The 27,273-nt window shown below is 44.6% G+C and overlaps 1 protein-coding gene across 1 annotated transcript; it reads right to left on the reverse strand.

Moving 5' to 3' along the window:
* Positions 1-22: 22 nt before the first annotated feature.
* LOC142994137 (A-type potassium channel modulatory protein DPP6-like) lies at positions 23-27,273 on the reverse strand. Its single transcript, XM_076144821.1, has 26 exons — positions 27,145-27,273; positions 17,368-17,482; positions 15,055-15,153; positions 13,008-13,102; positions 12,847-12,921; positions 12,706-12,758; positions 11,768-11,849; positions 8,606-8,726; positions 6,218-6,372; positions 5,968-6,065; positions 5,571-5,694; positions 5,390-5,428; positions 5,043-5,150; positions 4,864-4,955; positions 4,727-4,774; positions 4,426-4,538; positions 3,678-3,725; positions 3,458-3,556; positions 3,308-3,377; positions 2,580-2,774; positions 2,239-2,293; positions 2,002-2,104; positions 1,840-1,898; positions 1,632-1,704; positions 1,456-1,529; positions 23-1,369 (listed from the first exon to the last, which is right to left on the reverse strand). The coding sequence occupies exons 1-26, from the start codon at positions 27,199-27,201 to the stop codon at positions 1,223-1,225; spliced, it is 2,397 nt and encodes a 798-aa protein (XP_076000936.1). The 5' UTR covers positions 27,202-27,273; the 3' UTR covers positions 23-1,222.

The following is a 27,273-nucleotide window of genomic DNA, read 5'->3' on the forward strand; positions in this document are numbered from 1 at the left end:
ATACCACATAAAGACTTGGAACAATATAAGATTTATACATTTTGTACATCAGCTGACTAGAAAGCACTACTAACATAAATGACGTGAGGATGGTCAATCCATTTAACATACAATTTAATTTAGTTAATTCACAAATAAAAATCATTAAAGTTCATCAGAGATTTCTCTCTCAGTGTGCCAGTACGGAAAGAAAACATCAGATAAAATACCAGACCTGAAACGTGAAACTAAATCTTCTTTAGCTTGTCCTCATTAGTCCTTCAAGCACACCCAGAATTGGTTGATAATCAGTTTCAGGAAAGTTCTAATGATAAATGTGCCATTACGTTCCCGCAGTAATAACCGTCTATCCTGTGTGAAATGAAATTGTCGCCCTGCTTTGATTAACAACAGAACGCACATTTCGGAGTAATCTATCCAGCTATACTCGTTTCCAGTGTCATGTGGGCCCCTAACGTCGACATTTCACCCACAATAAGGCACAGTGACTAAATTAACATCAATTCCATCATGAGGAGAAGAACTATGATGTCACACCATTGTTCTTGGACATTTTTTGTTATCTTCTTTTTTTTTTGCGGGGTGGGGGGATACAACTCAACATTGTGCCCTTATTTTGTAAAGCAACTAAGAACTGATGCAACCATACATCCACTGATAAGACACAGTACTACTGTAGGACTGAACAGAGCAATTATGAGAAACACGTGGTTGTAATCATAATCATGGACACGATAATCAATAACTTCAAGGTATCAGAAATGGGCGGCGGTCTCATGAGTTCCACCTCGACGTCATGAACGGAATGATAATGTTTTTGTGCTGCAAAGCGCCATATTAATGTGCGTTGTTTGGAACGGAGACTCGTTCCTTAGTGGATGAGTTATGTCGATCCTCTATTTGTCCACCAGAGGGAGTAGCAGGGGGGGAATCCACTTACTCCCAATACCAAAGAAAATAAAAAACAATTCTCTTAGTTCGCATCTGGGATCTATTCAATGTCAGGAATTGTGACAGAAGAAGAGCCTTTGTGACCGGTTCTCTCATCAGCAGAAGGTGAAGCAGAGGGGATGTACTGTGCGGCCACTTTGCACATGCAGGTACTGAAGTTCAGACTTTGAGCTAAAATCAGCAGGTTGTGGGGGTTGACTGGGTACGAAAGATCCGTTGCATATTGTGCTGTAGTAGCTGGCAGGGGCTGTTGGAATGGCGTGGGGTGGGTTTAACTGTCATCCTCATCCTCTTCCTCCTCCTCTTCTGTCAGGACCTCCGGCTCTCGGAAGCACTCGGCAAAGAAGTTGACGAGCGATTGACTCAGGTGCTGCGGCGTCCCGTCACTATGTAGGAAGTGTCCCTCATCTGGGTAAATCTAGAGGTGGAGAACACACCGATAACAAGTTAATCACATGTAAAACAAATAGCAGCTTTATTACCATTTGACATTGTTATGATCACCTGTAGAGTATAATTGGCCTTCTCGCTGATTAAATGGTTGATAAATTTGGCTGTGTGCTGGAAATGGACCTTTTCTGTGGCGGGAGAGAAGAAAGTTTAGCTTTAAATCACAGATATAACATTTTACTCATTATATTCCAAAATAACATAAAATAAAATAACATTCTGAGTCTTACCGTCTGCAGTTGGGTGAATGATCAAGTATTGCTTATCCAGAAGCTGACCTGCCCTGTGTGCTAAGTTTGACGTCTGGAAGAAGGAAAAAGAAGCAAAACTCACATTCAGAGTGTTACTGTGTGTCACAAGTCATTACTGAGTGGCTGTGTAAAATGTTCTCGTCTCAAGGATTCATTATTTGCAGATAGTGAAGTGTTGAAATTGCACCTGATACACTCGAGAGTCTGTCTTTGGTGAGCCGAGGTATCGCTCAGAAAATGCAGACGCTACAGAAAGGAGAGGAGAAAGAATTCAGGCACACATATTGAGTTTCCTTAGGTCATTTCATTTTAAAATGGCTATAAATGAGGAGCATCAGTAAAGTTTTACCGTAGAGCTCAAAATCTGTGATGGGGGAGACTGCTGTCCCACATTTAAGTTGTGTGAAATCCGCAGAGCTCAGAAGCATCGTGGCCAAATATCCTCCATAGGCCTGGAAAAAAGGGTGAAGATCACAGGAAGAAGGAATTAATACCTAAAACATCTGGTTACTATTTCCACAGGAGTTTCTATGTCATCATGAAGGAAGTCAACCTTTTACATGTTACACAGTATGTCGCGGTTTACCTTTCCAAATACTCCCATTCGATTCTTATCAATGTAAGGCTCTTTGGATATGAATCTGAAAATGAAAACAAAGGCAGTAAAAGTTTTGTGTTTTTTGACATTTTTTTAAATTGATAATTATTATTTGTATTATTTGAATTTTTCTATTTATTTGTATTATTTAATATATATTTATATAATTTTTTAAATCTTTTTTTTAATTATTATTTTTAGTATTTGGCCCCTTTTTTCCAGGTCTGTAGGCTTTTCAATGTTGCCCTTGTGACCTTATTTGGATGTAATGTGAGTAATGTTGTCCTTGAAAATCTTTGTAATGTCCCTTTTTGTCAGTCCAGTCTTACCTGAGCGCCTCCAGCTGATCCCGTTCCTCCAGGCGTCCCAGCTTCCTCCGGACTCTGTGGAGCAGGTTGGTGCCCTGGAAGCCGCTGCCGTGGCCGTCGAAGCGGATGATGATGGCGCTGAAGCTGCTGACCAGAACTGTGGCCCAGTCCACCTGGAACTGCTCTGTCACCATCTGCCCACCAGGTGTCCCGTCGCTATGGAGATACAGGATACATAATCTGCATTTACTTCCAATTTGAGATACTGGTACTTCTTGTATGTTTACCTATTTTCTGTCTCCCTATTTTGTCATTTCTTCCTGTGTTTTCATCTTACATTTTTAGTTCATCAACTGATCTGATCTGTATATACAGTACATATATGCAGCTATACAAGATATGAACCTGATCTAAATCTCTTCAATACATGTACCCTTACTTTGCATATTAAGTATGTTTTACTTGTGATATCCGCTTACTCACATTTTGAATTGAAGGCTAATTGAAGGTTTTAAGCGCGTGTTAAAATAATGAAATTGGACAAAATATGAGGAACGCCTCCTTCCAAAGTGCAGTCCATTACATCATCGCCCACCACAGACTACAGCCTCACATTACCATTAGTGTTCAATCGAGTCATTTTTCACCTTCTGTGGAGCGTCACATTGTTATTGTACAAGTGTTAAAAACATTTTTGTGTATTCCCCCGAATGGATCTTTTCGGGGACTAAAACCAATCACATACTCACACTAGTAGCAGTAAGGGGTAATGGGCTGTGTCTGTGAAAACAGCCGGCTTCAGGATCTGCATTGTCAGAGCTGCAACAGACAGGAATGGATTAATGTTCGGCTTCCTAACAGTAATGTAGCGTTATCGTCACATGAGAACAAACACGCACTGTAGTCGTCGATGGTGATGGTCTCATACTCCACTCTGGGCATCTGCATGTTGTTGTAGGTTTTGGTGACCCTTTCGTTTGTCTCCACATCAAACACCTCTGCAGCCCCCAGAGGAAACATTACACACCATTACACATTTCCAAACTTCCTGTCTATTTGCAGTAAAAATGATACGCTGCTAATCGTCCATGGATACTACATTGCCAAGACAACACTCACTCTGTTTGTCCCCGGTGTCGTAGATGGCCACATACGGTATATCAGGGCCTGCACAAAATGATAGAAAATTGAGGCAAGGGGGAACACAATAATAGGGCCAATCCGACTAAATCCATTAAAATCTGAGTCACAAAGAAACTAAAAGCTATTAGTGACATCACATGCTCCTCTGCAGCAGGACCATCTCTATATCTCATCTGGCAGAGTGGAGAAATAACCCTCTCAGCCAGCCCGACGCTTAACAATCTACTTCTGTCCCATGAGATACAGATGAATCCCGCTTTATTATTTCACAATGGAGCTGCTCTCCAAAGAGCCAATTAATGGAGATAGCCGATGGCAGTTTTCCTCTCTGGAGCCAGATCCTTAAACAAATCAACTCCCATGGCAACCGTGTTTTTGTGCCTTTTCGTTGGAGCCAAGTGGGCAGAAAAAACACACAAAATCAATTACCGACAAGCAAAGAACAGAATCTAGTAAACAACAACTCGAAGCAAACCGCCGAGGTGGCTCGCCTTCTTCCAACATGACAAACGCCACAGAGTGTGTGTTTGTGTGTGTGTGTCAGCAGCAGGAACGCAGAACTCGCTTGGGTTGTGGCCACATATTCATTACTCCAGCTGATTACATGGTGCCTGTGGTGGTTTGAGGTAAGCTGCCACAGTCCAGCACTCAATGAGCGATTCATTACTAACTCGATTACACTTTGTGTCCTGCGGAGCAAAGAGTCAGGGGTGAGGGCGCTCACCTTTACAGTTGAGTAAGAAGTAACCCATGTCGTGGCTGAAGGATCCATCCACGTAGCCGCACTTGAACTCACACGACAGGCAGCGGCGGTTGAATGGAGGAATGGTGTCGGCACTGCAAGGAGGAATCAGTGTGGGTAAGTATAAACTTATCTTTACATCATTTACACCTTCATATGCATGATTTTGATTTTCAGATCAAAAGTCCAGGGTTGAGACTTAATGGTTTAATGTGGAATTGACATCAAGGGTTGAGACTTTAATGTGGGATTCCGGCTTTGTGTGTGTTTGTGTGAATCCTACCTGTACAAGTGTCGTCGTTTGGGATCGTCCTCTGTGCTCAGGAAGTATCTGCAAAACGCTCAAATATTACCATCAAACACCTCTGCCATACTGCAGCTGTGATTCATCAGAATACTGCTTACAAATATGAAACTTACATGAGGTTCCTGTCGTGGCTGTAGGCTAAGATGCTGGTGACGTCCCAGTCTCCAGAGGTCAGCGATTGAAGAATGTCTGTGCTGGTGTTAGGCTGGGAAGAGAACAAAACAAATGACCACTGAAGGCTCAACTCCCCCCTGAGGGCATAAAGCAGAAGTGTAATTGTGCACTTATTTACCAAAGTGGTTGACATGGAGATGTGGAAAAACTTCCCTCTGCCCCCCTGAGGAATGGCTCTGGTGAAGAAAAACTTATTTCCGTCTTGGGAAAATAGCGGGGGCTCATTCTGTATGGAGAGAAAAATACCTGTGTGCATATGTGTCCTAAACCATGCCCGCCGGGGCTTTGACACGTGCTGTTATTTACTGTTTGAAGCTCCTACACACACACACACACACACATACAGCCAGTAGATGTAGAAGAAGAAGATGTAAACAGGCGGTCAAACAAAACAAATATAGGCAGAAAATCTCAAAAGGAGCATCGACCTTCGAGAGGAAGGGAAGTCATGTTCTCATCACTCACCTGTCTGTGCAACCAGCCTTCACTCTCGTCCTCGTGTTTCTGAAAATAACAAGCAAGTCGGACTCTCAGGTACAGATATAACCTCCCGTATGACGGATTTCGCACTTTTCTGGGGGAAATCTGCCCGGCCTGAACACAGACTGGCAGCCAGATACGTTTTTATTACAGCTGAACTTTTCACCTTAATGCAGACTCCGGTTGTAGCCTCACACAGTGTCAGGATGGAGTTGTTCTGGGCTCTGTTCAGCCAGTTGACAGCCAGTTTGGTGCTGGTGGCCCATTTCACCATGGTGATATAATATTCCCTCCTGGACAAAGCAGCAGGTAAGAACACACACATACACACACACACACACACACACACACACACACACACACACACACACACACACACACACACACACACACACACACACACACACACACACACACACACACACACACACACACACACACACACACACAGAGACAACCATGACAACCTCCGCCCTGACTAATTTAAGAAAAAGCCAGAGGGTCTATTTTCGGCCCTCATTACTTCACACACAATGAGACACCCTCTCCTGCTTGTCACTCACCCAATTCGAGGGTCATCGGGTTTCTTCATCACCACAGTGTGCAGAGGGCCGTTGAGACTCACCACTGACAGGTGCACCACAGGGTTCTCCTCCCCCGCCTACACAGGCCAAGAGGAAAGAAGATCTGTGAGATTAGATTTCAGATGAAGACAGCGAGGAGGTGTCAAACAAACAACGGCGCAGACATCGCTGAATATGTTGGGGTTCTCTCATGTGAACAACAGGTGTCAGGCTGTAGATGCAGACTTGCTTTGGGGTAGTGATACTCCAAGTTGCTGGGATACGGGGAGCCGGTGAAGATAGGCACTTCCATCTTTGGCACCAGCGTGTCGTTGATGGTGGCGTAGGCCAGACGCAGCCCGTCTGGAGACCACCAGTGGGCAATGTGTGACTGCAGGATCTCCTCTGGAATACAAGCAGACAACCAGAGGTGGAAAGGAAGTACGGCTTAGGTCGCAAGAGAAATGCTTAGATGATGATTTAGTTTCCTTTAGCAGGTAGAGAACGTGTGATTTATGGCCCCATTTGCTGCACTGTTGCTGAGCAATAAGCAATCAGTTGCTCACATTTAGCTTTGACAATTTGAAATGCGTTTGTAGGAAGCAGAAGCCGGCGGATCAGAGATGTTCCTCTGTGGCTCAGCGTCACTCTTCATCAATCATAAGTGGCTAGTGAAGCTGATTACAGACCAAAGCTGGTATTAAATGTTACCATGGTGATGTAAATACTTCATTACAGTACCTACGTTTGTGAATTTGTACAATTTGTACCTACTTTCGTTTCGCTACACAATCCATATGAAATACATGTTTGTACACAGGCAGTTTTCAATCACTGTTTTCTGTGTTTCATCAGTTTAATATAGTTCATGACACCATTTCGATCCAACAGGGGGCAGTAGAGATCTATTAAAGGCAGGTTGTGGCTTCTTTCAGGCTGAAATGATTCAATTCAAGTTCAACCTTGATGGATGCCTGATAATTTCTCTGTCATTGGCGCCACTGGGCTATGATTAATATCTGTAATATCGCAGAGAGTGACGCCTGTTTGTAACCAGGCCAGAGAACAGTTCAATGTTGTACCATCAACATTTGATTGAGGTCACATTCTAAGGCCAATTCGTCTGCAGTGCGGTGGGGATTTTCAAAGCTTCTTTCTTAAAATGATACAGTTGATGACAGAAGATCAGATTTTTGCTTTCCTCTTAATACACGGATCATTTTCATACCTCAGAGGGGAAATTGTTCACATAAAAGGTGAAATCCTCTTAAAAAAATAAATGCAAATTGAGAGTGAGAGTAAGGGAGTAAGAGTGAGAGAGAGAGAGAGAGAGAGAGAGAGAGAGAGAGAGAGAGAGAGAGAGAGAGAGAGAGAAAGAGAGAGAGAAAGACCTATCTACACATATTACACACTCCATTTGTGTGTATTATGCAGTTATAAATCCAGAAGAAGAAAAAAGACACCACGGAAAATCTTTCTTTTGAATTGCAAACGGATTAATTCTTTCATGTCGTCGTCCATATTAGCAACAAAAAAAAAAAAAAAATCCCATTAGGGAAAATCCGATTAGAGCTGCAAACCCTGAAGCAGCTGGAGAAGCAAAATCTCTCCCTCCCACCATCAGAAAAAATGAAATTACACAGCAATTAACAACACAAATTAATAACAATGTCACAAATAGAACAGAATTCGTCATTTGATGAAGAGAAACCAGACAAGTGTTTGCCTGACAGGCAATCCGGCTGCGTGTTTCGCAAACTAAGCAATATTCAAGTGGGGTTGTAATTTGTAATGTCTGTCTCACATATGCAGTAATCAGAAAATGTTTCATATTAAATCACGAGTGTGCTGGAATGGCGAGCAGGTGCTGAGTGGAGATTGCAGCGGTGCAGACATGGAATTAACTAAAGATGAGCTGCAGGACGTCAGAAGACAGATGTGGACACAAACACACGGGACCCAATTCACTCCAAGCCTGAAAAAATGGATCAATCCAAATATTTTGTTGCCGTAATCGCTAATTTAAACGCTTTGGTCAAGCTTAGTCCATCCCTTATAATCCATCTATCCAACCTGTTGCTATGCGTCACTGCATCGTCCCAGCCAAGGAGATGAGTCACTCCTCACTTTGGATTACTGCCACTTCCACTTTTACATGGAAATCCAACAGATTCAAAACATTAAACATCATGTTTCTCTCGCCGAGCACATTCTTTCATCTTTTCCTTTTAATTAGTTTTAGGCAACTACAAGTCTGCAACCATCGCCCTTGTGCCTTTGTAAGGATGTGGCATGCATGATCGGCCCTGGAGGCTCCCTAGGCCATGCAGGAGAATCTCCAAAAAGTGTATCCACTTCATGCTAGGGGTCACGGTAAGGGTCAGGTAGCTAGATCCTGCGTATGACAAAATCGAGGAAAATTGCCAAAACTAAAAACACTCAAATAGTTGAACTACCAAGCTGAAGCACCATGGGGGGTTACATGTTTGAGTTTCAGGCTGATGAATGTGTGTGCAAGAACTGAAAAATCCGCAACCCTATTTTGCCTTCGTCATCATGGAAATACCATTTTGCATCCTGGGATTTGCAGTGTATTTGAGCGGACGCTATAACGTGTGTGTGTGTGTCTGCGTCTTACCCTCGTACAGCCAGTCTGCTAGGCCGTTGAAGATGATGCCCTCTTTACCGCTGGGCACCAGACGGATGGTGCGACTCTCTACTGTCGCTCTGTAGTAGATGTTGTTCTCAAATATAAAGATCTGGAAGGAGAAACAAACAACAGAGCTGAACATCAGCCTCAGTGTGGATTTGTCTTCTCCCTCAGCCACCACAGCTTAACTTCCAGCCAGCTGCTGGTTGCTGGGGAAACACATCTCATATCTGGACTGTAGCCTCAACAACAAAGCGACTCGTTGCTTTTTTTCTAAATGTGTATTTATGTGATTTTGTCTTTACCCAGAACTCTTGACTGCAGCCTGCTGGAATCATAACCACCCACATGGTGACACTTCTAAGCCCAATACAGACTCAGTCAACACCAGCCTCAGGCTCGGTAATAATGGATATTTGCCTCGTTTTGGTCAGAGCTGCTTTCTTCTCCAAAGCAGCATGGAAGCCATTTTCTGACTAATCAAAGCGTCGGGGCCGGCTCTAGGCCCCGCAGGCGAACGTATTGTGCTGGCACACGCTGCTACACGAAGGCGTTTACACACACACACACACACACACACACACACACACACACACACACACACACACACACACACACACACACACACACACACACACACACAAGGACGTCGTCTCTCTCTCTGTGCTTATCGGGACATTATCCCGTCTGCTGGGGGGAGGGGGGGGCGAGCGACTGCTGAGCTAAACTGTGGGCCAAACTGCAAACTGGAGACCCCTGCGTTGATCGCGGCGTTCGCCTGAAGGAAGACAGACGCCGGCAGACTGCTGATTACGTGACGCATAGAATCCTCGTTAAGTCATCTCTGCTGTTGTGCGTTGAATGAGGAAGACGGATGTGGAAATTGGTCAGTAATTTTCAGCTCACTGCCATTTTGCCTGGACTGAGCTCCATGTACGCCTCTGCAAGAATCAGGAAAATCCATACCTCCCCACCCTTCTCTCTCTCTCTCTCTCTCTCTCTCCGTCTGTCTCGCCCCCCCTCCTCTCTCTCTCTCTCTGATCTGCGGCTGTGAGGGGTAAATCAAAGTTTTATATCGTGGGATCAACTTCTGAAGCAAACAGAGCAACGCAGAGCATCAAAAGCCAGCTTTGTGAGCTCTATCTAGCTCCACAGTGTTATCGCCCAAAATTCGGGAATACGGCCTCAAAATACACACGGATTCTTTGCAAAGGAGACGATGCTCTTTAACATTCACTTATTTGATTACTTCTTCAAGATCATGTCAGTGAAGAGACGGAGAAATGAGCCCAAACTGACAGAGGGAAACCTGTGGAGTGTTTTCTTGCGCAATATCACCCAATTTTGTCAAGCAAAATGCATTTATTTTCAATCAAAATAACCTCTTAAGTGTACTTTCTTCTCTCCTCTCCTCTTTCTGGTGTCAGCACGCCCGCTTGCAGGTGTGTGTGTGTGTGCGCGTGTAGTGACTCAGCCTCACTGATTGCTCTGTCACGCTAGAGTAATTGCTTGTGGTTTAATGAGTTCAGCATAGCAGGATTCATCTCTCCATTCCCTGCGTCGCACATCTGATGCCTTCCCTGCTCACAGGCAGAGAGACGCCCGTTACTCCTACCAGTTTATAAAAACACTTTGACGACGATTCGCCCAAGTTCTGATAAAGTTAATGGGAAATCATCTTATGCAGGCGGAGACCAGAGATGAGAGCTCGTCTCATTTATCCGCCTGCGTTTCATCGAATCAAACAAAAAACTACAGTAACAGCCAGAAAGAAAGAAAGAAACAATCAGCTTTACATTAGCATATGCAAATTGATCTGCTCTCTTCTCTCGGCCTGCGCAATCTCCTCACGCACTTGAAATGTTAATATTTTCTCACAGCGAATCTGTCTGTGCTACTTTGTGCTAAATTGCACACTCAGAGCAATTACCAGGCAGATGAAGCTCGGTGGTAATAGCTTGTGTGTTTCGACTTGAGCGCTGCCGTGCAAACAAAAGCAATTCTCCAGACAAGATGTTGTACGAAGAAAAGAGAAGAAAAGAGCTGAGATCTCCATATTGTTTGGCAGGTGGACAGGTGTTTGATGCTCTCTGTAATGTTCATGGCACCATTAGGCTCATTAATAATAAACAATGGCAAAACAAGCTCATAATCACAGCAGGCTGTAAAGATTAAACGTGTCCCGATCACACCGTCTAGTTGACCTTCATGGAAGTTTATGGAATATATGAATATTTCCAATCTAAACTGTAACCCTTGACAATTACTTTAAACTTAGTAGTAAACATTTTAAGCCATATTTGCATTTTCTAAACTATTTATGAGAGATTCAAGTTTGTTCCTAAACCAAAGCTGCTTTTCTTTGACGATATTTGACATCAACATATATAGATGTAGGCACATATTGCACACACCGCTGTTATCTACATGCAAATGAAAATTCCACAAACTTGTCACATTGTGAACAGCCTTATTTATTAAAGCTGATGTGTTTCCACTCGGGGAGAGCCTTCCTCAGCAAACACAACATGTGAGATCCATTTAAACAGCAGAGTTATGAAGAAGCTGAGGATTGTTTCCCTCCTCCACACTTTGCCAGCAGGTGCAGCCAGAATCCGAGTTTGATTAATGGAAACACTTAAACTCAACTGCAGTGCGACCAAGTTCGAAGAAACCAATTTCGTCAACAATGAGATAAACCGCCTCCAATCAGCTGGTATGCCGTATAAAACGTGACACCCCCCCCCCCCCCCAATGTGGCCTGTGACAGACAAACACACACATACACACACAGGCAGTGTGCTAGTTTCCCATCCAGGCGCCCCCGGAACATCCTAACCGTAGGCAGCGCCACAGAGAAACCATCTGCCGCTGCGACTCTCACCAGCTTGTGTGTCATCACCAACTTGTCAAAGTGAAAATGATTTTGGCTGTGCGGTGACATTGACTGAGGTCAGAGCCAGAACACTGGGAACCCTAAAAGCCTTAATGCTCTCTTTACAGTTCTCAGCGCGTAAATCTCTCACAGCCAAAACATTTGTCTGGCAAAGTGTGAGCGGGTATAAATCACTGCTGTCCCTGCCAGAGAGTCTGTGGCAGATCTGCAGCAGAGTGTCAGTGTTCAGACTCCACAGAGGACAGGAGACTTACCAACTGCTGGCCCTGAGGTCCCCATCCTGCAAACTGTAGGACAGCGTCCCTCACTTCATTAGGATTCAGAGTCCAAGTTTCCCTGCAGAAATGACACATTAGAAGAGGAACTCAGATTGTTTCTGCTGCACAAATACACACACTCTATATTTAGTTAGGAATGTGCGGTCACACTAAGCGAGTTATGTGCTTTTTGGCTTTGCTACCTGACCGTGGCTTCATCAATCATCCGCAGCTATTTTAGCACGAGCTGACTTTGCTCGGCTCACTACAAATATGGAACAGCAGCAAAATAATCAGACAGAGATGGATGAAAGGCGAGAAGGGGGCAGGCGGCGAGCCGAGCACAAAACTACCAGGGATTTAAATGAAATCCCACAAGGTGGCAGCACAAGCAGGTAAATGGAGGCGACATCATCAGGTCAGGCTGAGTACAGATACAGTTACCGCTTTATTAGGTACTACCAGGCAGTCTGACACCGTGTCAGAGAGTCTGACTCAGTTCTTTACCATTTTTGAGCATTTACTTAGCTGCAGTGTCAAAACCGTCATAGAGTGGCTTCCTGCTGTTTCAAGTTCAAACTACTTGTACCTCATATTGCCTATTTTCCCTTAGGGTCTTTGAAAAAAATGTTAAACAACAACAACAACAATAATAATACAACCTTCTTTCCCTCTCTCTAACTATCTCTCTCTCTCCTTTCCCCCTATTTCTGTATAAAACAATAAATAACTAAACGTCACAGAGGTGGAAGGTTGTTGCAGGTTGACTCTTGCATGCTTTACGTTTATCCAATAGGGGGCAGTGTGACAACCAACACGTATAATTCCTGCTCAGCACTGTTTTTTTAAGGATGCACACAGTTCTATAAGGAATAAGGCAAAGAAGAACAAAATGCAACTAAAAGCAAAAAACTCGGAGCAGATGTTTGTCTTACGGTGTAACAAGGCTGCAGATGATGTAACTGGCCTTGTAGGAGTGCTGGTACACCTGCAGAGACGCAAAACACACAGTCAGGAGAGGAAAACCTGCTGGATAACATGCGGTCAGAAGCTGAACTCGGGACGTTCTTCCTCACCCGAGTCACGCCAAAGGCCAACAGCACGTACTGCATGTCTGGAGACACTTGGTACTTGCTGGCTTTGTACGTGTCCTGCAGGGGATCAAACACAATTTCAGAGGCAGCAGGTTTACGCCTCTAAACTGGAGGATAACAAAGGCGCAAAAACAATCACTCACAAACATCTTGTTATCCACAATGACCGTTTTCTCCATCGTGTCTGCGTTCAGCTTGACGACGTCGCCTTCTCTCGTGCGATACAACAGTTCATTATCTGCAAAACATGAGCCAAAGTCATAAAAATGGATACTATTGTCTACAAAAACACATAAAAATCTCTGGAATCAAATAGGCTGCAGACGGATTCAGGATCCAGCCGCACAGACGCTCAGGCAGTTATGTTTTGAGGTTTCCAGGTGGCAGCTAACAGACTTCCCCCCTTTGTCCTTCAACTGTGGCACCGTCAAACTTCAGAAATAGTCCATAATTTTCCTAAAATCATGGGTTTTTTTTAACCAATGACCCTTTTGTTACGCAAAGTCTCTCTGCATAAAAAGACCAAGTTTTAGACTCAAAATCCAGAAGTATTGTGCTGATGTCATGCCCACTTAAGCTTATGATCCCACAGCTCTCACTTCTTAAGCTGCCAAGACCAAGCAGAGAGAGTCAAAGTTGGGTCAGATGGAAATGAAGATGATGGAAAAAGAATAAAAAGTAAAAATGTCTTCCTCCTGCTACTTGTTGTTGTCAGATGAAGCTCGTTTCTGTCCAGCTGACAGCAGCTCCACAGCTGAAAAACAGACCTTTTTAAAGAATGTGTTCCTCATCACGTTGAAGTTTATGATCCCCCAAATTTCATCAGTGAGACTGATCAATAACAGCTTCTGCCTTGCGATCGCCCGGGGGATATTGAAAAGTTGAAAACGGGAATACAAACAGCCAATCAAACGTGATGGTGAAAAGCGTCTGGCTTAGATCAAACCTCCCCGGCCAAATGAATCTGACGACACCTGTTTGTGACAATGAAAACTTTGGGTCTCTCTCTATTCATTGCTACTTCACCGCCAACTCTGAGCGATAGAGGACATTAACAAGAGTCGACAGTGCTGCTGGTGTCTCTATCCAGGACAAGCGGTGTGATCAAGCCAAATCAATTTCACGGGAACGTCTGAGCCGAGACATTCCCGTCATAAAGTATAGTGAGAGTGATTCTCTCGCCAAGGTTGCTTCTTTTGTTTCCCTTATAGCCAAAGTAGGTTTTTATGAGCCAATTTAACCACAGATGTTCCTTGTTTATATCTTGATTTTGCAGGTGAGTAACACTATATAGGTACATAGATTTTAAAAAAAAAAGATCAATAATGTGTGAGGCAGACACGGGAGTTTGTCTGCCCGAAGGTCGAATCCGATTTTTTGTTATATGCGACTGAGTGAGAAACTCAGAGGTGAGTCCAAAGACTGCTGAGGCGAGCTGTGATCAAAGACCAACAGGGATCAATTACACAGTGCTGTGAATGAAGCCCCACAAAATATTGATGAGAACTACTGAAGTGTGGGCTTGTCCCATCGGGCTCCTTATCAGAAGGTCATTAGTACCAAATGGGAGTTGATTGCATTAACTTCACTGACAAGATGCAATGTCACACAATTGATTGCTGGAGTTTTCGTCAGGCGCTGAGGATGTTCTCATCACGGCGCAGAGTGAAGGGCAAAGAAACACAAGAACTTCACAAATTATATGTTAATAAGCCGGTAATGTAAGTAATCAAGAGAGCTGTCTGTCTGCTCAGGAGAAGCGAAGGACGGACGGGAGGTCATAGTGTGTCTGTCAAGCCGGCGCTGTGTAGACTGTAACAGTTTGTCCGTCCTGCACAACTCAGCCTTTGGTGTCCTGTAAGTTAAGACCAGTGAATTCAGCTGAGATCCAAACATGCCCAAAGAAATGGTATCACACCAGCTGATTGGCCAGGCTCAAAACTTACCAATCAACCCTTGTGGCTCTGTAAATAAAGTTCCTGTCTAACACTAGGGGGCAGTGAACCATCTGATCCTACATTCACTGTCCGCAGCCTCTGACTTCTTGATTGTAAACTTCAAATTGTAGAATAAAGCAACAAAACCAGCAAAACCAGCAAAAAATTATATTATTACAGTAAGTATGGTATAATTTTAAATTTATGTTACATCAATCAATGTTGGACAAAGTTGTGTGTGTCTCTCACTCACCGCTCAGCCATCTGGCGTCTGGGTCGTGGACGTGAAGGTCCTGACCGAAGACATCGTCCACAGTCACTTTCTTCTTCAGGGCCAAGCTGTCATCTTCACCTGATGAGGGAGAAGAAGAAGAAGAAGAAGAAGAAGAAGAAGAAGAAGAAGAAGAAGAAGAAGAAGAAGAAGAAGAAGAAGAAGAAACCGGGAATGTTTGTGAGTAATTTTCCTGATTTATAATAATGTCAAATGAAATTGATGAAGTCTCATTGTTCAGGGGAAATTGTCATAATAAATAAAAGAACAAAAGTGAATCTTGGCCTGTCAGTGCTTTGATTCATCTGGCCAATCAGCCTCTAGAAGTCTGAACTACCAGATTACAAACAGAATACATCGACATCACCAACCCAAGTGATGCTGTTGCGTAGCAACTAACCAAACTATTGCTGCAGTCTGGCCGCGGCAGCCATAAGTGCTCTACCTCTGCCGTATTTCATTGTTAATTAAAAACCTGCCTCGGTTAGACGACCTTGCCTGTCTGGAAGCTGGAGGCTTGAGCTGCTCGCGGCCGCGTTTGACCTCCGGGGGACCAAAGAGCAGCAATGTGTGTGTGTGAGATCCAACTGATCTCAACCTCAAACCCACCAGAGTTACATCTCTCCCTCAGGATTCACAACAGTTTAGGCCAGGCCAGTGTTCATCTTGTTGACGAAGACAACAAGAAATTATTTTGAACACATTCCTTGTATGAACTCATAATGTGTGTGTGTGTGTGTGTGTGTGTGTGTGTGTGTCTGTGTGTCTGTGTGTGTGTGTTTGTTTGTTTGTAACAGGTTTGGGGAGAAAGAAGAGAACAATCACTGGCACACACACACACACACAGATCTGAAGCCACTTTTGCAGGTGAGTCATCCTGATATTCATGCTGAGGTAAACACACTCACACTTATCACAGCTGTGCTTCAGATAAACATGAAGAATAACACAACAAACTACTGAATAAGGAACTGAACTAAATCTGAATCAACCTTTGATTCCGACTACTGTGATTTTCAGCAACTGAAACTAACAAATCTTAATACGATGAAAACAAAATGACCTCTTACTAAAGAGTTTGTTAGACTGAAGAGAGGGAATGAAGACGGAACTGAACGGGAACGATCATAAATCATGAACAACATGAGCACCAATGAGAGAGAAGTGCATCCTCTGTATTGTTTCCTGTTACATACTGTAAATAAATGTTAAGACGAGGTTGTTACAGCTCTTGTGTGAATCCCTGAGAGGTGGTGACTCATCGTCTGGAATCTAATTTCCGTCCTGTTCTGGCTGCAGCATCATACTCAGAGGCTGCTGAGATGCTACCTGCATTAACACTTCCCCTGCGCTCACGTGCAGAAGCAATTTCGAGCGTCCTACAAACAAGACAGAGGCCTCCTGTGGTGTCGCTCTGCTGATCTGTGAGCGTCGGTTCACACATCTGCTGCCTCCTTTTGTTGTTTTCCGTCAGCGGGAGACGACTCCTTCCATCCCCCCAAACTAAAAATGAGATCTGAAGCTGACAGCTGAAACTGCAGGTGGAGGAGCAGACGAGAGGGTGGGGACGCAAATGACTGAGTGTGTGTGTGTGTGTGTGTGTGTGTGTGTGTGTGTGTGTGTGTGTGTGTGTGTGTGTGTGTGTGTGTGTGTGTGTGTGTGTGAGCCCTTTAAATGTGTTATACGGTGCCTTTAAAAGACAACAGTTAGACACGAGTTGTCACGACGACTGGCAGCGCGGTCTGACTGTACGTATGCAGCGGTTGACGGATTTCTCAACAGCTTCACAAAGCGTCTGAGCGGAGCGTCGTCTGCATGTAAACACGCAGCAACGAGCGTTTAGACACTTTCAAAATTCGGGGGGGGAATGTTCTCTTCTACGCCTGGCAAGGAAGCACGACGCTCTTTTTCCAACCCGGTGCAAATTGCGTCTCTGATGCCGTGCCAGTTTGACAAATGGGCCCAGGCTGTTTCCGCATGATCATCTCCATTAAACAGGCCTGAGCGGCGTTACGCATTAAAAGGCCCATTACCTCGTGAGTCAACGACCCCGCCAGCATGGAAAACTAATAAGCAATCTCTAACTGGAGAAAAGCAGCGTTGGGCGGAGAACTTTACCCCCATTAAAACAAAGTTATCAAATCAGAAAATGTGAGAGGAAGCAGAATCACACTTGCCAAGAGCATAAAGAAGGTGTGTGTGTGTGTGTGTGTGTGTGTGTGTGTGTGTGTGTGTGTGTGTGTGTGTGTGTATGTGTGTCTGTGTGTGTATGTGTGTGTTGTTGTGTGTACATACGAGGGGTGAGCAGGATGACGGAGGTGACGATCAGGGAGCAGATGATGAGGATGACCAGCAGGGCGATGGCTATTCCCTTCCAGTTCCTCTGAGCCGGAGCGCTGCCGACCAGGTCCTGTACACACAAACACACACACACATACACACTGCATTCATTTCCTTCCCCAAAAATATCACACTTATGGTCCACATTGCTCAGATGTGCTACAGCAGGTGTATTCCCAGCCCTTATGAGAGCAGATGTGTGCTTTTCGTCAGCTGCTTGCGTCATGCAGAAGATACAAAAACAAACCTGAAAAAAAGACAATTATGCCTTTTTTAAGAACGTCATAGATCAAAACCAAATCATCTGTTAAGTTGATACACACTGGATGATTCTGTGGAGCTGAGAGAGGGGGGGGGGATGTGTTCAGTGCTGGTGGGAGGTGTGTTGGAGGCAGATTGGCCAGAGGAGATGCCAATAACTTTGCACCAGAACTCTGCCTCCTCCAGCTGCTCCCCCGCCGCTTCACCTGATAGCTGGAGTGGAGCGACGACTTCCATACACACCAGCGCACACACACACACACAGAAGGAGGCATGGAATAATGAGGCGCCCTCGCTCTGGCACAGCCCAGCAGATGGTGGATGGCTAATCAGCGCGGTTTCAAAACACACATGCGCTGCAGAAAGATCCACAGGACGTACAAAACATTCTGACTGGAAAAGTGCGTTCGGCAGCAATCAGGTAACCTCCGAGTGCTGACAGAGGCTCCGGAAAAGTGGATGTGCAACTATTTTCACTTGGAAAGGAAACGGCACGGTTTCTAAAATGGGCCTGGAACACACACACACACACACACACTGACACACACACACACACACACACACACAAACTGTAGTCACAGGAGCCATTCCAGCAACCTGTGTCCATCCAGCTGTTGATTACCTTGTTACCAATTACGCCTGTTCGCCGTCAGCCTACTGAACCATTCAAAAGTTAATGAGGGGTGTGTATATGCATGCGTGTGTGTGTGTGTGTGTGTGTGTGTGTGTGTGTGTGAATGCATAATACAAACCCCTGCTGGACTGTGTGGCCCTGCTTTCACAGATTACATTGCAAGTTACTTTGCATTTAGATGCTGAAACTGTGCCTGTGTGTGTGTGTGTGTGTGTGTGTGTGTGTGTGTGTATGTGTGTGTGTGTGTGTGTGTGTGTTGTGTGTGTTGTGTGTGTTGTGTGTGTGTGTGTGTGTGTGTGTGTGTGTGTGTGTGTGTGTTGACACTGTGCTCTTGCAAAATCGATGCTGAAAGCAGTGAGCACACAGAAAAACACGAGACGCGTCAATACACTGATTTATTGCGTCTCCGTACATGAAGGATTTGGGCGATAAGGCCGCAGATGTGAGGATTCTCGTGGCATTAATCTGCCGGTGTCGCTGTAGATCCCCGACAAAGCTCGAAATGGAAGAAAGAACTTGCAGATTTGAAGATAAAAGTCTTTTATCTGCATGTCCACTTGTTTTATGTCTGCACAGAAGCTGGCACAGGATTTTGTTAAATGCATCCCGGTCCGGTAAGCACATTCTGTACCTGAAGCTAAGAGGTAATGATCTATAAATGTGACAGCTGGATCAGGGCCACGATTTACAGACAGGAAAGCATCTCTCAGCAGACGCTCTGATGCCAGCCGGGGTGGGCCGGGAGTAAATATTTGGTTGTAGTCGATTCTCTTCCCCTTGGCAAATTTACGGAGTCCGAAAGTCAAGGCGGAAGAATGTAAAACTGAATCCAGGTACGAGCTTGTTTGAGTCAGACACTGGGTGATTCAGTCTGTACAAACGTTGGGCCAAGCTGCTCCTTCCCTGCTCTGTAAAGAGACACTCCGGTTATCAAATTAGAGGTAAGGGAGCCTTCCACAAACACGGATCGATAAACAAATTCAGATGGCGTTGGAGGTTTGCTTTTTCACTGTAAGAATCCTAAAAGAAGGAGGCGGCTGAAATCGATCGAACCACAATTCCATAGCTGTCAGTAGTTCCGGATGAAGGATACTGCAAGTTGAAAAGGATGTGATCGATGTTCTTCCTACTTCCTGGAGACAAAGTGAAGCTGCAGTCAAGGAAACGTCAGGCCCGCTGCCACCTGACAGCCGTAACCACCCACATCTTCATCCTGTGCGACGCCTGAGCAACAACAGCCAAGTTGGAAATGCCTCCTGGAAAACATTATGCAGATTATATGTAAGGAGCCAAAGTCAAATTTGGAGCTATTTGGTCACTTTTCCACCCAGAGGAAATTAGAATTCGGTCTCCTGAGCTTGACTGGTCCACACTGCATCAGCTTTCCCGCCTCGTTTTGGATATTTGCAGTTGTTAAAATCCTCATTACCGATCCTCGGGAGCCTCCTCGCTGCATACTTTCCTGCCCCGGCTGTGTTCTACCCACGCCTAAGCTAACACAACATCCACAGCCGCCGCCTCCCACATCACGGAAAGCTGCGGGAATATACGCAAATATTACAGAACAGTGACCTCACGCTGCCACTTGCAGGCGCTGTTGTGCTTAAATATGTTTCAAAGCTTTCAGTATGTAGCTTATCAAAAACACCACCAGCTTTGGACCAATTTCACGATTTGAAGTTTACAGGAATTCTGTTATTGTGGCAAAATAGTCACAAATAAAATTGGTTTTCATAAATGTTTGGATTTTAATTAAGAATTTGGTTGTATTCATTTATATATTCCTCTGCTAAGCTGTGTCAGTAACTTTACATTTTTACTAAAAGGAGAACCAGCAGAGATTTGCTCGTGCTCCGTTTTATATTCCTTTTTTCCTTTTCATTCCTTATTTTTTTGTGGAAGGAATTCATTATATCAACCTGTCGGGACCTCTCTAAACACATCCCTGCTCACTGCATATCTGTTTGTGTTGTTGAGTGCTGGAAACACACATTGTCTCTTTAATCTCATTAAGTTGATGCTCATGTTGCTTATGTGCTGCTGTGCTGTCATTTTAGCGCCTACCTGTGAAAAAGCTCTTCTACTTCTACTTGTTTCTTTACATTCACACTCCTTTTCTGTCTTTCTGAAAGCCAAAACCCAGCAGCTGGCACGGCCTCAAAACACACTGTCTCAAACTCAACATTTACATATTACAAAATGTCATTGTTCTCTCTTACAATCCACCACCATTAAAGTGTTTTTGCTCTAATTGCTTCATCCCTGCAGACTGCGTTCTCCCTGAGTGGATGGCACCGCGCTTCACCCGCCCACTCAACTAGAAATGAAAAGCCGGTTCCAAACTCCGGCTGAATCCGCTCACACATTACCAGAATGAAAACTATCAACACCTCCGCCGTCTCTGGAACTCGTTGTTTTAAAGCCCCAGACGGACATACGGTTGTTTGTTTGGTTTGCCAAACTTCAGAATATAACGAGTTGTGTGTGTCTCTCACGATGCTGAACTCTCTCTGTAAAGCTCTTAACTAGGCAAGACTGTGAGTGTGTGTGTGTGTGTGTGTGTGTGTGGGTGTGTGTGTGTGTGTGTGTGTGTGTGTGTTGTCGGTGCAAAAATCCCCACTACTTTCTGACAGGGGGGGAGAGAGATACTGCCGACCGCCTGCATTAAGCCACATCTCCACATCTCCCCTCGTTTGAGTGTGTGTGTGCAAAGAGCCGGTGTGCATGCAGGCTGATCACAATAAAAGCTGCATCAATAAATGACGACTGCGGCCATTTTCACACCATCTCCTCCAGAAAACACGTTTAAAAAAAATACCTGTGTGTTTCCTCCATTGATCTGCACGAGTCTGACAACCGTAAAGGTTCAAAATAAATCCCACGAGGGAAAACAACACCTTTTTTCTTAACCTCTGATACTATTTTAATGCCATTACAAAACCGAGTGATTGTGAGAAGGAGGCGTCTTTCCAAAAGGTCAAGTCCTCCATTGTTGCTTCTCCCTCTCTCTCTCTCTCTAATCCTCCCTCCTCCCACTTTCTCTTTGTCTCTCCGCTCGCTGCTGAAGTGTGAAATGGATCTTTCCTGATCTCCGAGCACCTGGTTGCCAAGGGAACCAAGAGAGTCATTTCAGTCAGATCTTTGAAAAGAAGACGGCGTTCGGATGGAGACTAATATATCTGGCGGGCGGGTGGAAACGTAACAATTAGGACGACTCTTATGAAACCGTTGACATCAGAGAAGAAGAACCGTCAGCTGCCGGGTCAGGCTGATATAAAGACATCAGACACTGGACACATGATATATCACCTGACCGTAATATACTCGTTGTTTGAGACGGGTCAGACTCGGAGAGTGGAGCATTGCTCTTTGGACACGGGAGTAAACTTTTCCCGAGAACTCCATCAATAAATCATAGGCATTCATGAGCGAGATTAAGAATTCATGCCAGCTTGCTTTCGAGTTCATGGATAGCGGCCCAGTCTCGTCTTTGTCCACTTCGGAAAATGTGGACAAGGTTTAGGTTGGTGCGGCGGGGAGAGACAAAGCGTGATTTAGATGAGATATCAGAGCTGAGGGCCCGCTTATTGAGGAGCCGTGCGGCGATAAGAGGAGAGATTTGTGGATTAAAAGGCCGCGCTTTGCTCCTCATCACCAGCCTATTGTGAAGCAGCTCACATTTAACTAAAACGCTGCATTAAAGTGTCATCGCTAAGTAACTAGGCAGCCACACGCTCACGACATCGTCCCACAGAACCCCCGACTAATTAGAAGCAACTCAAAAGGACAAATCGTCTCACCTCTCCCTCTTGCTGCAGCCGTTTCCTTCCTCTTGGCCGGTTTAATACCACAACCAGATGAATACCTGAGTGAGATATGTGCCAACAAGACGAGTGCACCGTGTCTTTCCTCATCTACAGGTCAAACTTACATTGAATGATTTAGATCTCTGCCCTTTATGCACATTACCTGATTTCACTTTGGTATAAATTATTCAGCAGCAGATGAGATGCTTTCTGCAGCACACAGGCCAGAGGCTGCAGCTCCTCCAAGTCAACCGCTGTAATCTGTATGTTCGCCGGGTTGGATCCAATAATACAGTCAGTGCGTCTCATTTAAAAATACTAAGTGCCACTCATGTCTGATTATGAAAAATGATACGTTACTTAACTCGAGTGTGAGACGTACATGCTGCTTTCTGCAGCGTGTGTGTGTCGACTTGTGTTTGAGCTGTGAGCTCACTGCGCTCCCACACGCACCTGGATGTATTTGAAGAGTAAAGAAACAGGAGCTTTTCACTGCATAAACCAAACAAATAAACACGTAGGAATCATCAACTTCACAGACGTGCTGACTCAGCAGGGAATACAATATACAATACAATATAATAGCAGCTAAAATAGAGAGATATCACCTGCAGGGCGTTTGGAAACTAGACAATAACATCAAAATCAGCATCATCTAAGTGACACATCGGTGGTGGAGCTGCGTTTCTTATTAGTGCACAGTAACTCCAGTCTGTGCATCTCATTCAAAACACAGGCGCAATTCAGTTCAGATGTTGATTTGTTGATAGTAGCTGGATTTTAAGGCGCATAAGCTGAAAGTGTAATCAACTTGTTCTCCTATCTCCAAAAATTCATCTAAAATCTCTGCATTACTGCTGTATTTTGGATTTTCCCGGACAGAGTGTCTTTTTCTCCTTTTTTTAGTCGTCCATTAGAGCTCTGGCAGGAAGTGATAACAGTGCACCGCGAAAGCCGCCCGGTTAATGGCACTGCTCTGCCAGCTTTTTTGTTTTGGCTTCGGAAAAAAACAACTCATTTGTTCAGCAGCAGCGCCGTAAAAAAACAACGAGTGAAGCGCCGCCGTGCCAAAGCTGCTAAAGGCCACTCTGAGACGCCGGAAATCTCCTTCACCGACTGATGTGAGGCACTGAGTCACAGGAAGGGATTTAGATATGAAGCGGTAAACAATATGGACTTTTAATAGCATGCTGGAGCTGTTTGTGATGATGTCATCGCAGCGGGGGGGGGGGGCGAGCTTTGCATGACTCCCACCGCTTGACCACCATTCAAAGCTGATCGATCTAGGCGACCTTTCCTGCGGGTAGCTGTTTGTCGGGGGGGAACAAAACAGACGGAGAGGAAAATCCATTCTGATCGGCGTGTGAGTGTATTCATATTTCATGTTATGCTTCAAAGATTAGACGAGAAAAACTCAAGGAACAGATCCATTAAAACAGGAAATAGGAGACACAGTTTTCTTACAGAATTCTCGACATTCGTCAGGATTTTTTTACGTCTAAGAATGAAGAATGTTATTATCTTCTGGATGTGGAATTAGAAAAGGATTTGGAAAAGTAAATAAACTCAAATTGCAGGGATGTGCGGACTGAAGCGCTTCCTCAGTGGGCAAATGGCTGCTTGCCTTTGGACTAAAGTGGCACAGTTTCCTTTCTACATCAGAGGCACAGCGGCAAACAAATCCGCGTCTGAAGTGGAGCGACTGAAGAAGCGGAGCGGTCGGAAGCACTAAAGCACTGAAACTTCTTTTCTTTTTTTTTTTTAATTGAATGTTTTTCTCAGAATGTCCTTGAAAATTAAACCTGCTTTGATGACACTTCAAAGAAAGATAACAGAACCATTAGCCTCTCAGATATAATTATATGTAGAATAAATAGATGTAATTCTTACAAGGAATTACTGAAAACATCCCAATGATTGAATCACAGGGAGGGGGAGGGAGGGTGGGGGCGGGGGAGGGGGGGCCTGTCACATAACGGATCTTTGTGCACGGCTCTGTTGCATAGGTCACCTTTGATCCCCCTCAGGCTGCACAGATACGTGTGTTTGAAATGTGGTGGACGCTCTCTCGGGCGGGATACTTTCCCCCAAATTGAAAGCCAGAGGAAACGGTAATGGAGGACATGTGGTCATAAAGCTGTAATTACTCAGAATCAGTCTAATGAGCCTCAGTGTGAAGGCTTTTTGCAGCGGCGAGGATGACAGTGATGACTAATCTCTACTGTGTGTTTATTTTGGATAAAGGAGCGCGAAGATGCATGGAAGTTTGTGCTGACGCCTCTGAAGAAGAACAGCAGATTTGAAATGATGGAGGAGGAGGATTCCTCTCCGTTAAGTCTTTTAGATTAGATTGTTTGTTTGTTTATTAGCGCGATTACTCTAACAGTTGTGAACCAATTTAGATAAAACTGGGTGTGAGGGTGCAGCACAACCCAATGAAGCACCCATTAGATTATAGGAGTGTATATTACATTTTAAAATCTCAATTAGTAGTTTTATTGTTTATTTGCATTACCAGGAGGTTGACATGGATAGTTAGACCCCAGTAACCCCCATTATGACATCATGAATGAAGCGAAAAAGCATTTAAATTACAAAAAAAGGTGATGATGAGGAAAATGGTTTGATTCTGTAGCATATCAATGATTTTGTCTCTTTAATCGTTAAGGATCCGGTGTTTTAAAATGTGTTTATTCAGTCGTATTTGTCTCTTTAGGCCAGTAATGTTATAAGAACAATACACATTTCCTCTCCATCCTGGTCCGTTGAGGTCGGTGCTCAGATTATTGCCCTCCTAGTTTTTTTGTTTGTTTGTTTGAATTCCGCTCTAAAGACGTGTACATAAGCAGGTGCGATGCGTTGCCCAGCTGCAGCCAAAGCTGTGATGTCAGCATCAAGCTTGTACTGAGTTCCACGGGAACCTCGAGTTCAACTTCCTGTGCTGTGATCGCATCTGTCTCGCTCAGCCTTCACGTCGCATTTGAAATTGATATTGGCATCGAGCAAGGTCATTGTTGAAAGTATCGGTGATGGGAGCAGGTGTGTGGGGGGGGGGGGGGGGGGGGGTATTCATGCCCTCATAGCAGCAGGAAACGGTATTGTTTGCAGAGATGTTACTGGAGAAGAAGTCGAGGCCGATCGCGAAGGGAAATCGGGGGGGAGTGAATGAAGACGCATCCTGCCTTTTCCACTGACAATATAGAAAGATGGATGTGCACAATGAGGACAAGTGTGTATTCTGTTGCACAGCACTGACATGTGGAAGAGGCCATATGAGTGCATTTCCCTGTTTGCGAGGTTCCTTTTCAACTTTGATATCCGATTTTCCCCTTTCAGCCTCTCATGATGGCCTTGTTTCAAGTGAACGTATTAAAATATCTACAGCAGCCTTGACATCTCTGCAATCCTCCTTCCATAAATGTATGAATAGGCCACACACACACACACAAACACTTTTCAGTTCAAATATTAAAATAGGAGAGCTGCCAGTAAGAGTGAAAGTGCAGGAATAAGACGCCGTACAACAGATTGAGACTCGACATGCTTGACACAAGAAGTGATCGAATTGTTTGCGATGTTCAGACGTAAGTGTTTGACGCAGCCGAACAAAGACCGAGGCATCCACAGACATATACCAACATCTATTATGATATCAACCCCCGAGGGCTCAGTTACGTAAAACCCAGAAGTGGATGGTGTGTTATATCCTTTCAATGCCTCTGCCACGGCCTTGTGCCTTGTGCAGTTTAAACACAATGCGCTTGACAGGACAAAGAACGCCAACACACACACACACTCACTAATCAGCACGATCAATGAATCCTTTGTAAACCTTATAATAAACCACTTTTAGAGCACTTATCCTGGATGATTATAACATTTTGTCCACCAGGGGAGAAAAAAACCTATCAATATACCTCCACCAAGTCCAAACAAGCCTTGTGAACACCATCTTGTTCTATTAATATATTGATTAAAAGAGAAGGAAGTGACTTTGATGAGCTTTGATATCCCCTCCTACCCGCTCAGTCCCTCCTCCACGCGTCCTCTGTCCTCATACACCACCAGACATGATTGACAGCTGAGACAGAGACTCTCCTGGTGGTCATGGACATGGACATGATTGACAGCTGAGACAGAGACTCTCCTGGTGGTCAACAGTCGTATTCTTTGGCCATTCAGTTTGTGTCCGTGGGTGAGAGAAGACTGAAAAGTTGATGGATCTTTGCAGTACGGGTTATGGTTATGGTTTTGTTTAGGGTCCTTGATGTGGAATCCCTGGCTCTGAGCCCTCTGTTCTAACATCTACACTCACTTTATGGATTCCTATTCCTATTTCGGCGAATTCGGTCCACTGTGCATGCATATATATATATTTGTCAGCTCGATCCATATCCCAGATCAGGACCAAATTAGGCCTATTGATCATGAGGTAAATAATCCTTCCTTCCTATATTGGTAGCCGTTAGTGTTTCCCATTTGAAGTATTTTAGAATATAATGGAAAAATATCCTGCAAATGTCCTTCAATGTTAAGATGTCATTTTGAACAGGCTGCTTCTTGATTTCTTCTCGAACTTCAGATCTGTTTCCGTTTATACAGGTGTTCCCGGTCACTCGGTCGGACATCGTTAGACTGCAGCGACCAGAGGCTGTGATCATGGATCCAAACGAGACATGCAGACAGGCAGGACATCGTATTGGCTTAGTGTAGGCGATCTGTCGGCTGATGTTACAATACGCGCTCATTAAATATTAACGCAGGAACTCAGAAGTTTCGTTTTGATGACCCACACGTCCAAAAAATACTGCGTTTCACCATGTTTACCTGCAAATGATGATAAAAGAATAGCAGCAGCAAAATACAACAGCTGCGCGCAACATGTAAGTGCGCACAATCAGCTGTTTGCGCCCTCGATCGCTCACACACTCACTCTCTCTCTCTCACACACACACACCTCGGTCGGTTTGACTCACTGATCGGAGAGGGATGAGCGGCGGAAAAAAGCCTCGGTAATAATGGAAGTCCTACCTGATCCTGCTGCTGAGCCGCTTTTACCGGCCCGTTAGCGTCTTTAGCTGAAGTCATGACGGCGAAGAGGCGAGAGTGGAGAGAAGAAGAGGAGAGAAGAGGAGAGGAGAGAGGACAGGTGCGGAGTAA

Source organism: Genypterus blacodes, unplaced genomic scaffold (assembly GCF_046128005.1).
Source record: "Genypterus blacodes isolate CSIRO-AG114 ecotype Tasmania unplaced genomic scaffold, CSIRO-AGI_Gbla_v1 ptg000029l_1, whole genome shotgun sequence".
NCBI lineage: Eukaryota > Metazoa > Chordata > Actinopteri > Ophidiiformes > Ophidiidae > Genypterus > Genypterus blacodes.

Bases quoted from the DNA above. Each gene is read 5' to 3' on its own strand.
- LOC142994137 (XM_076144821.1), bottom strand. From the start codon at position 27,201: ATGACTTCAGCTAAAGACGCTAACGGGCCGGTAAAAGCGGCTCAGCAG. The intron at 13,103-15,054 runs GTGAGTGAGAGA...CATGTTTTGCAG, and splicing joins AGACGCCAGATGGCTGAGCG to ATAATGAACTGTTGTATCGC. The intron at 6,373-8,605 runs GTAAGACGCAGA...CTTGTATTCCAG, and splicing joins AGCAGACTGGCTGTACGAGG to AGGAGATCCTGCAGTCACAC.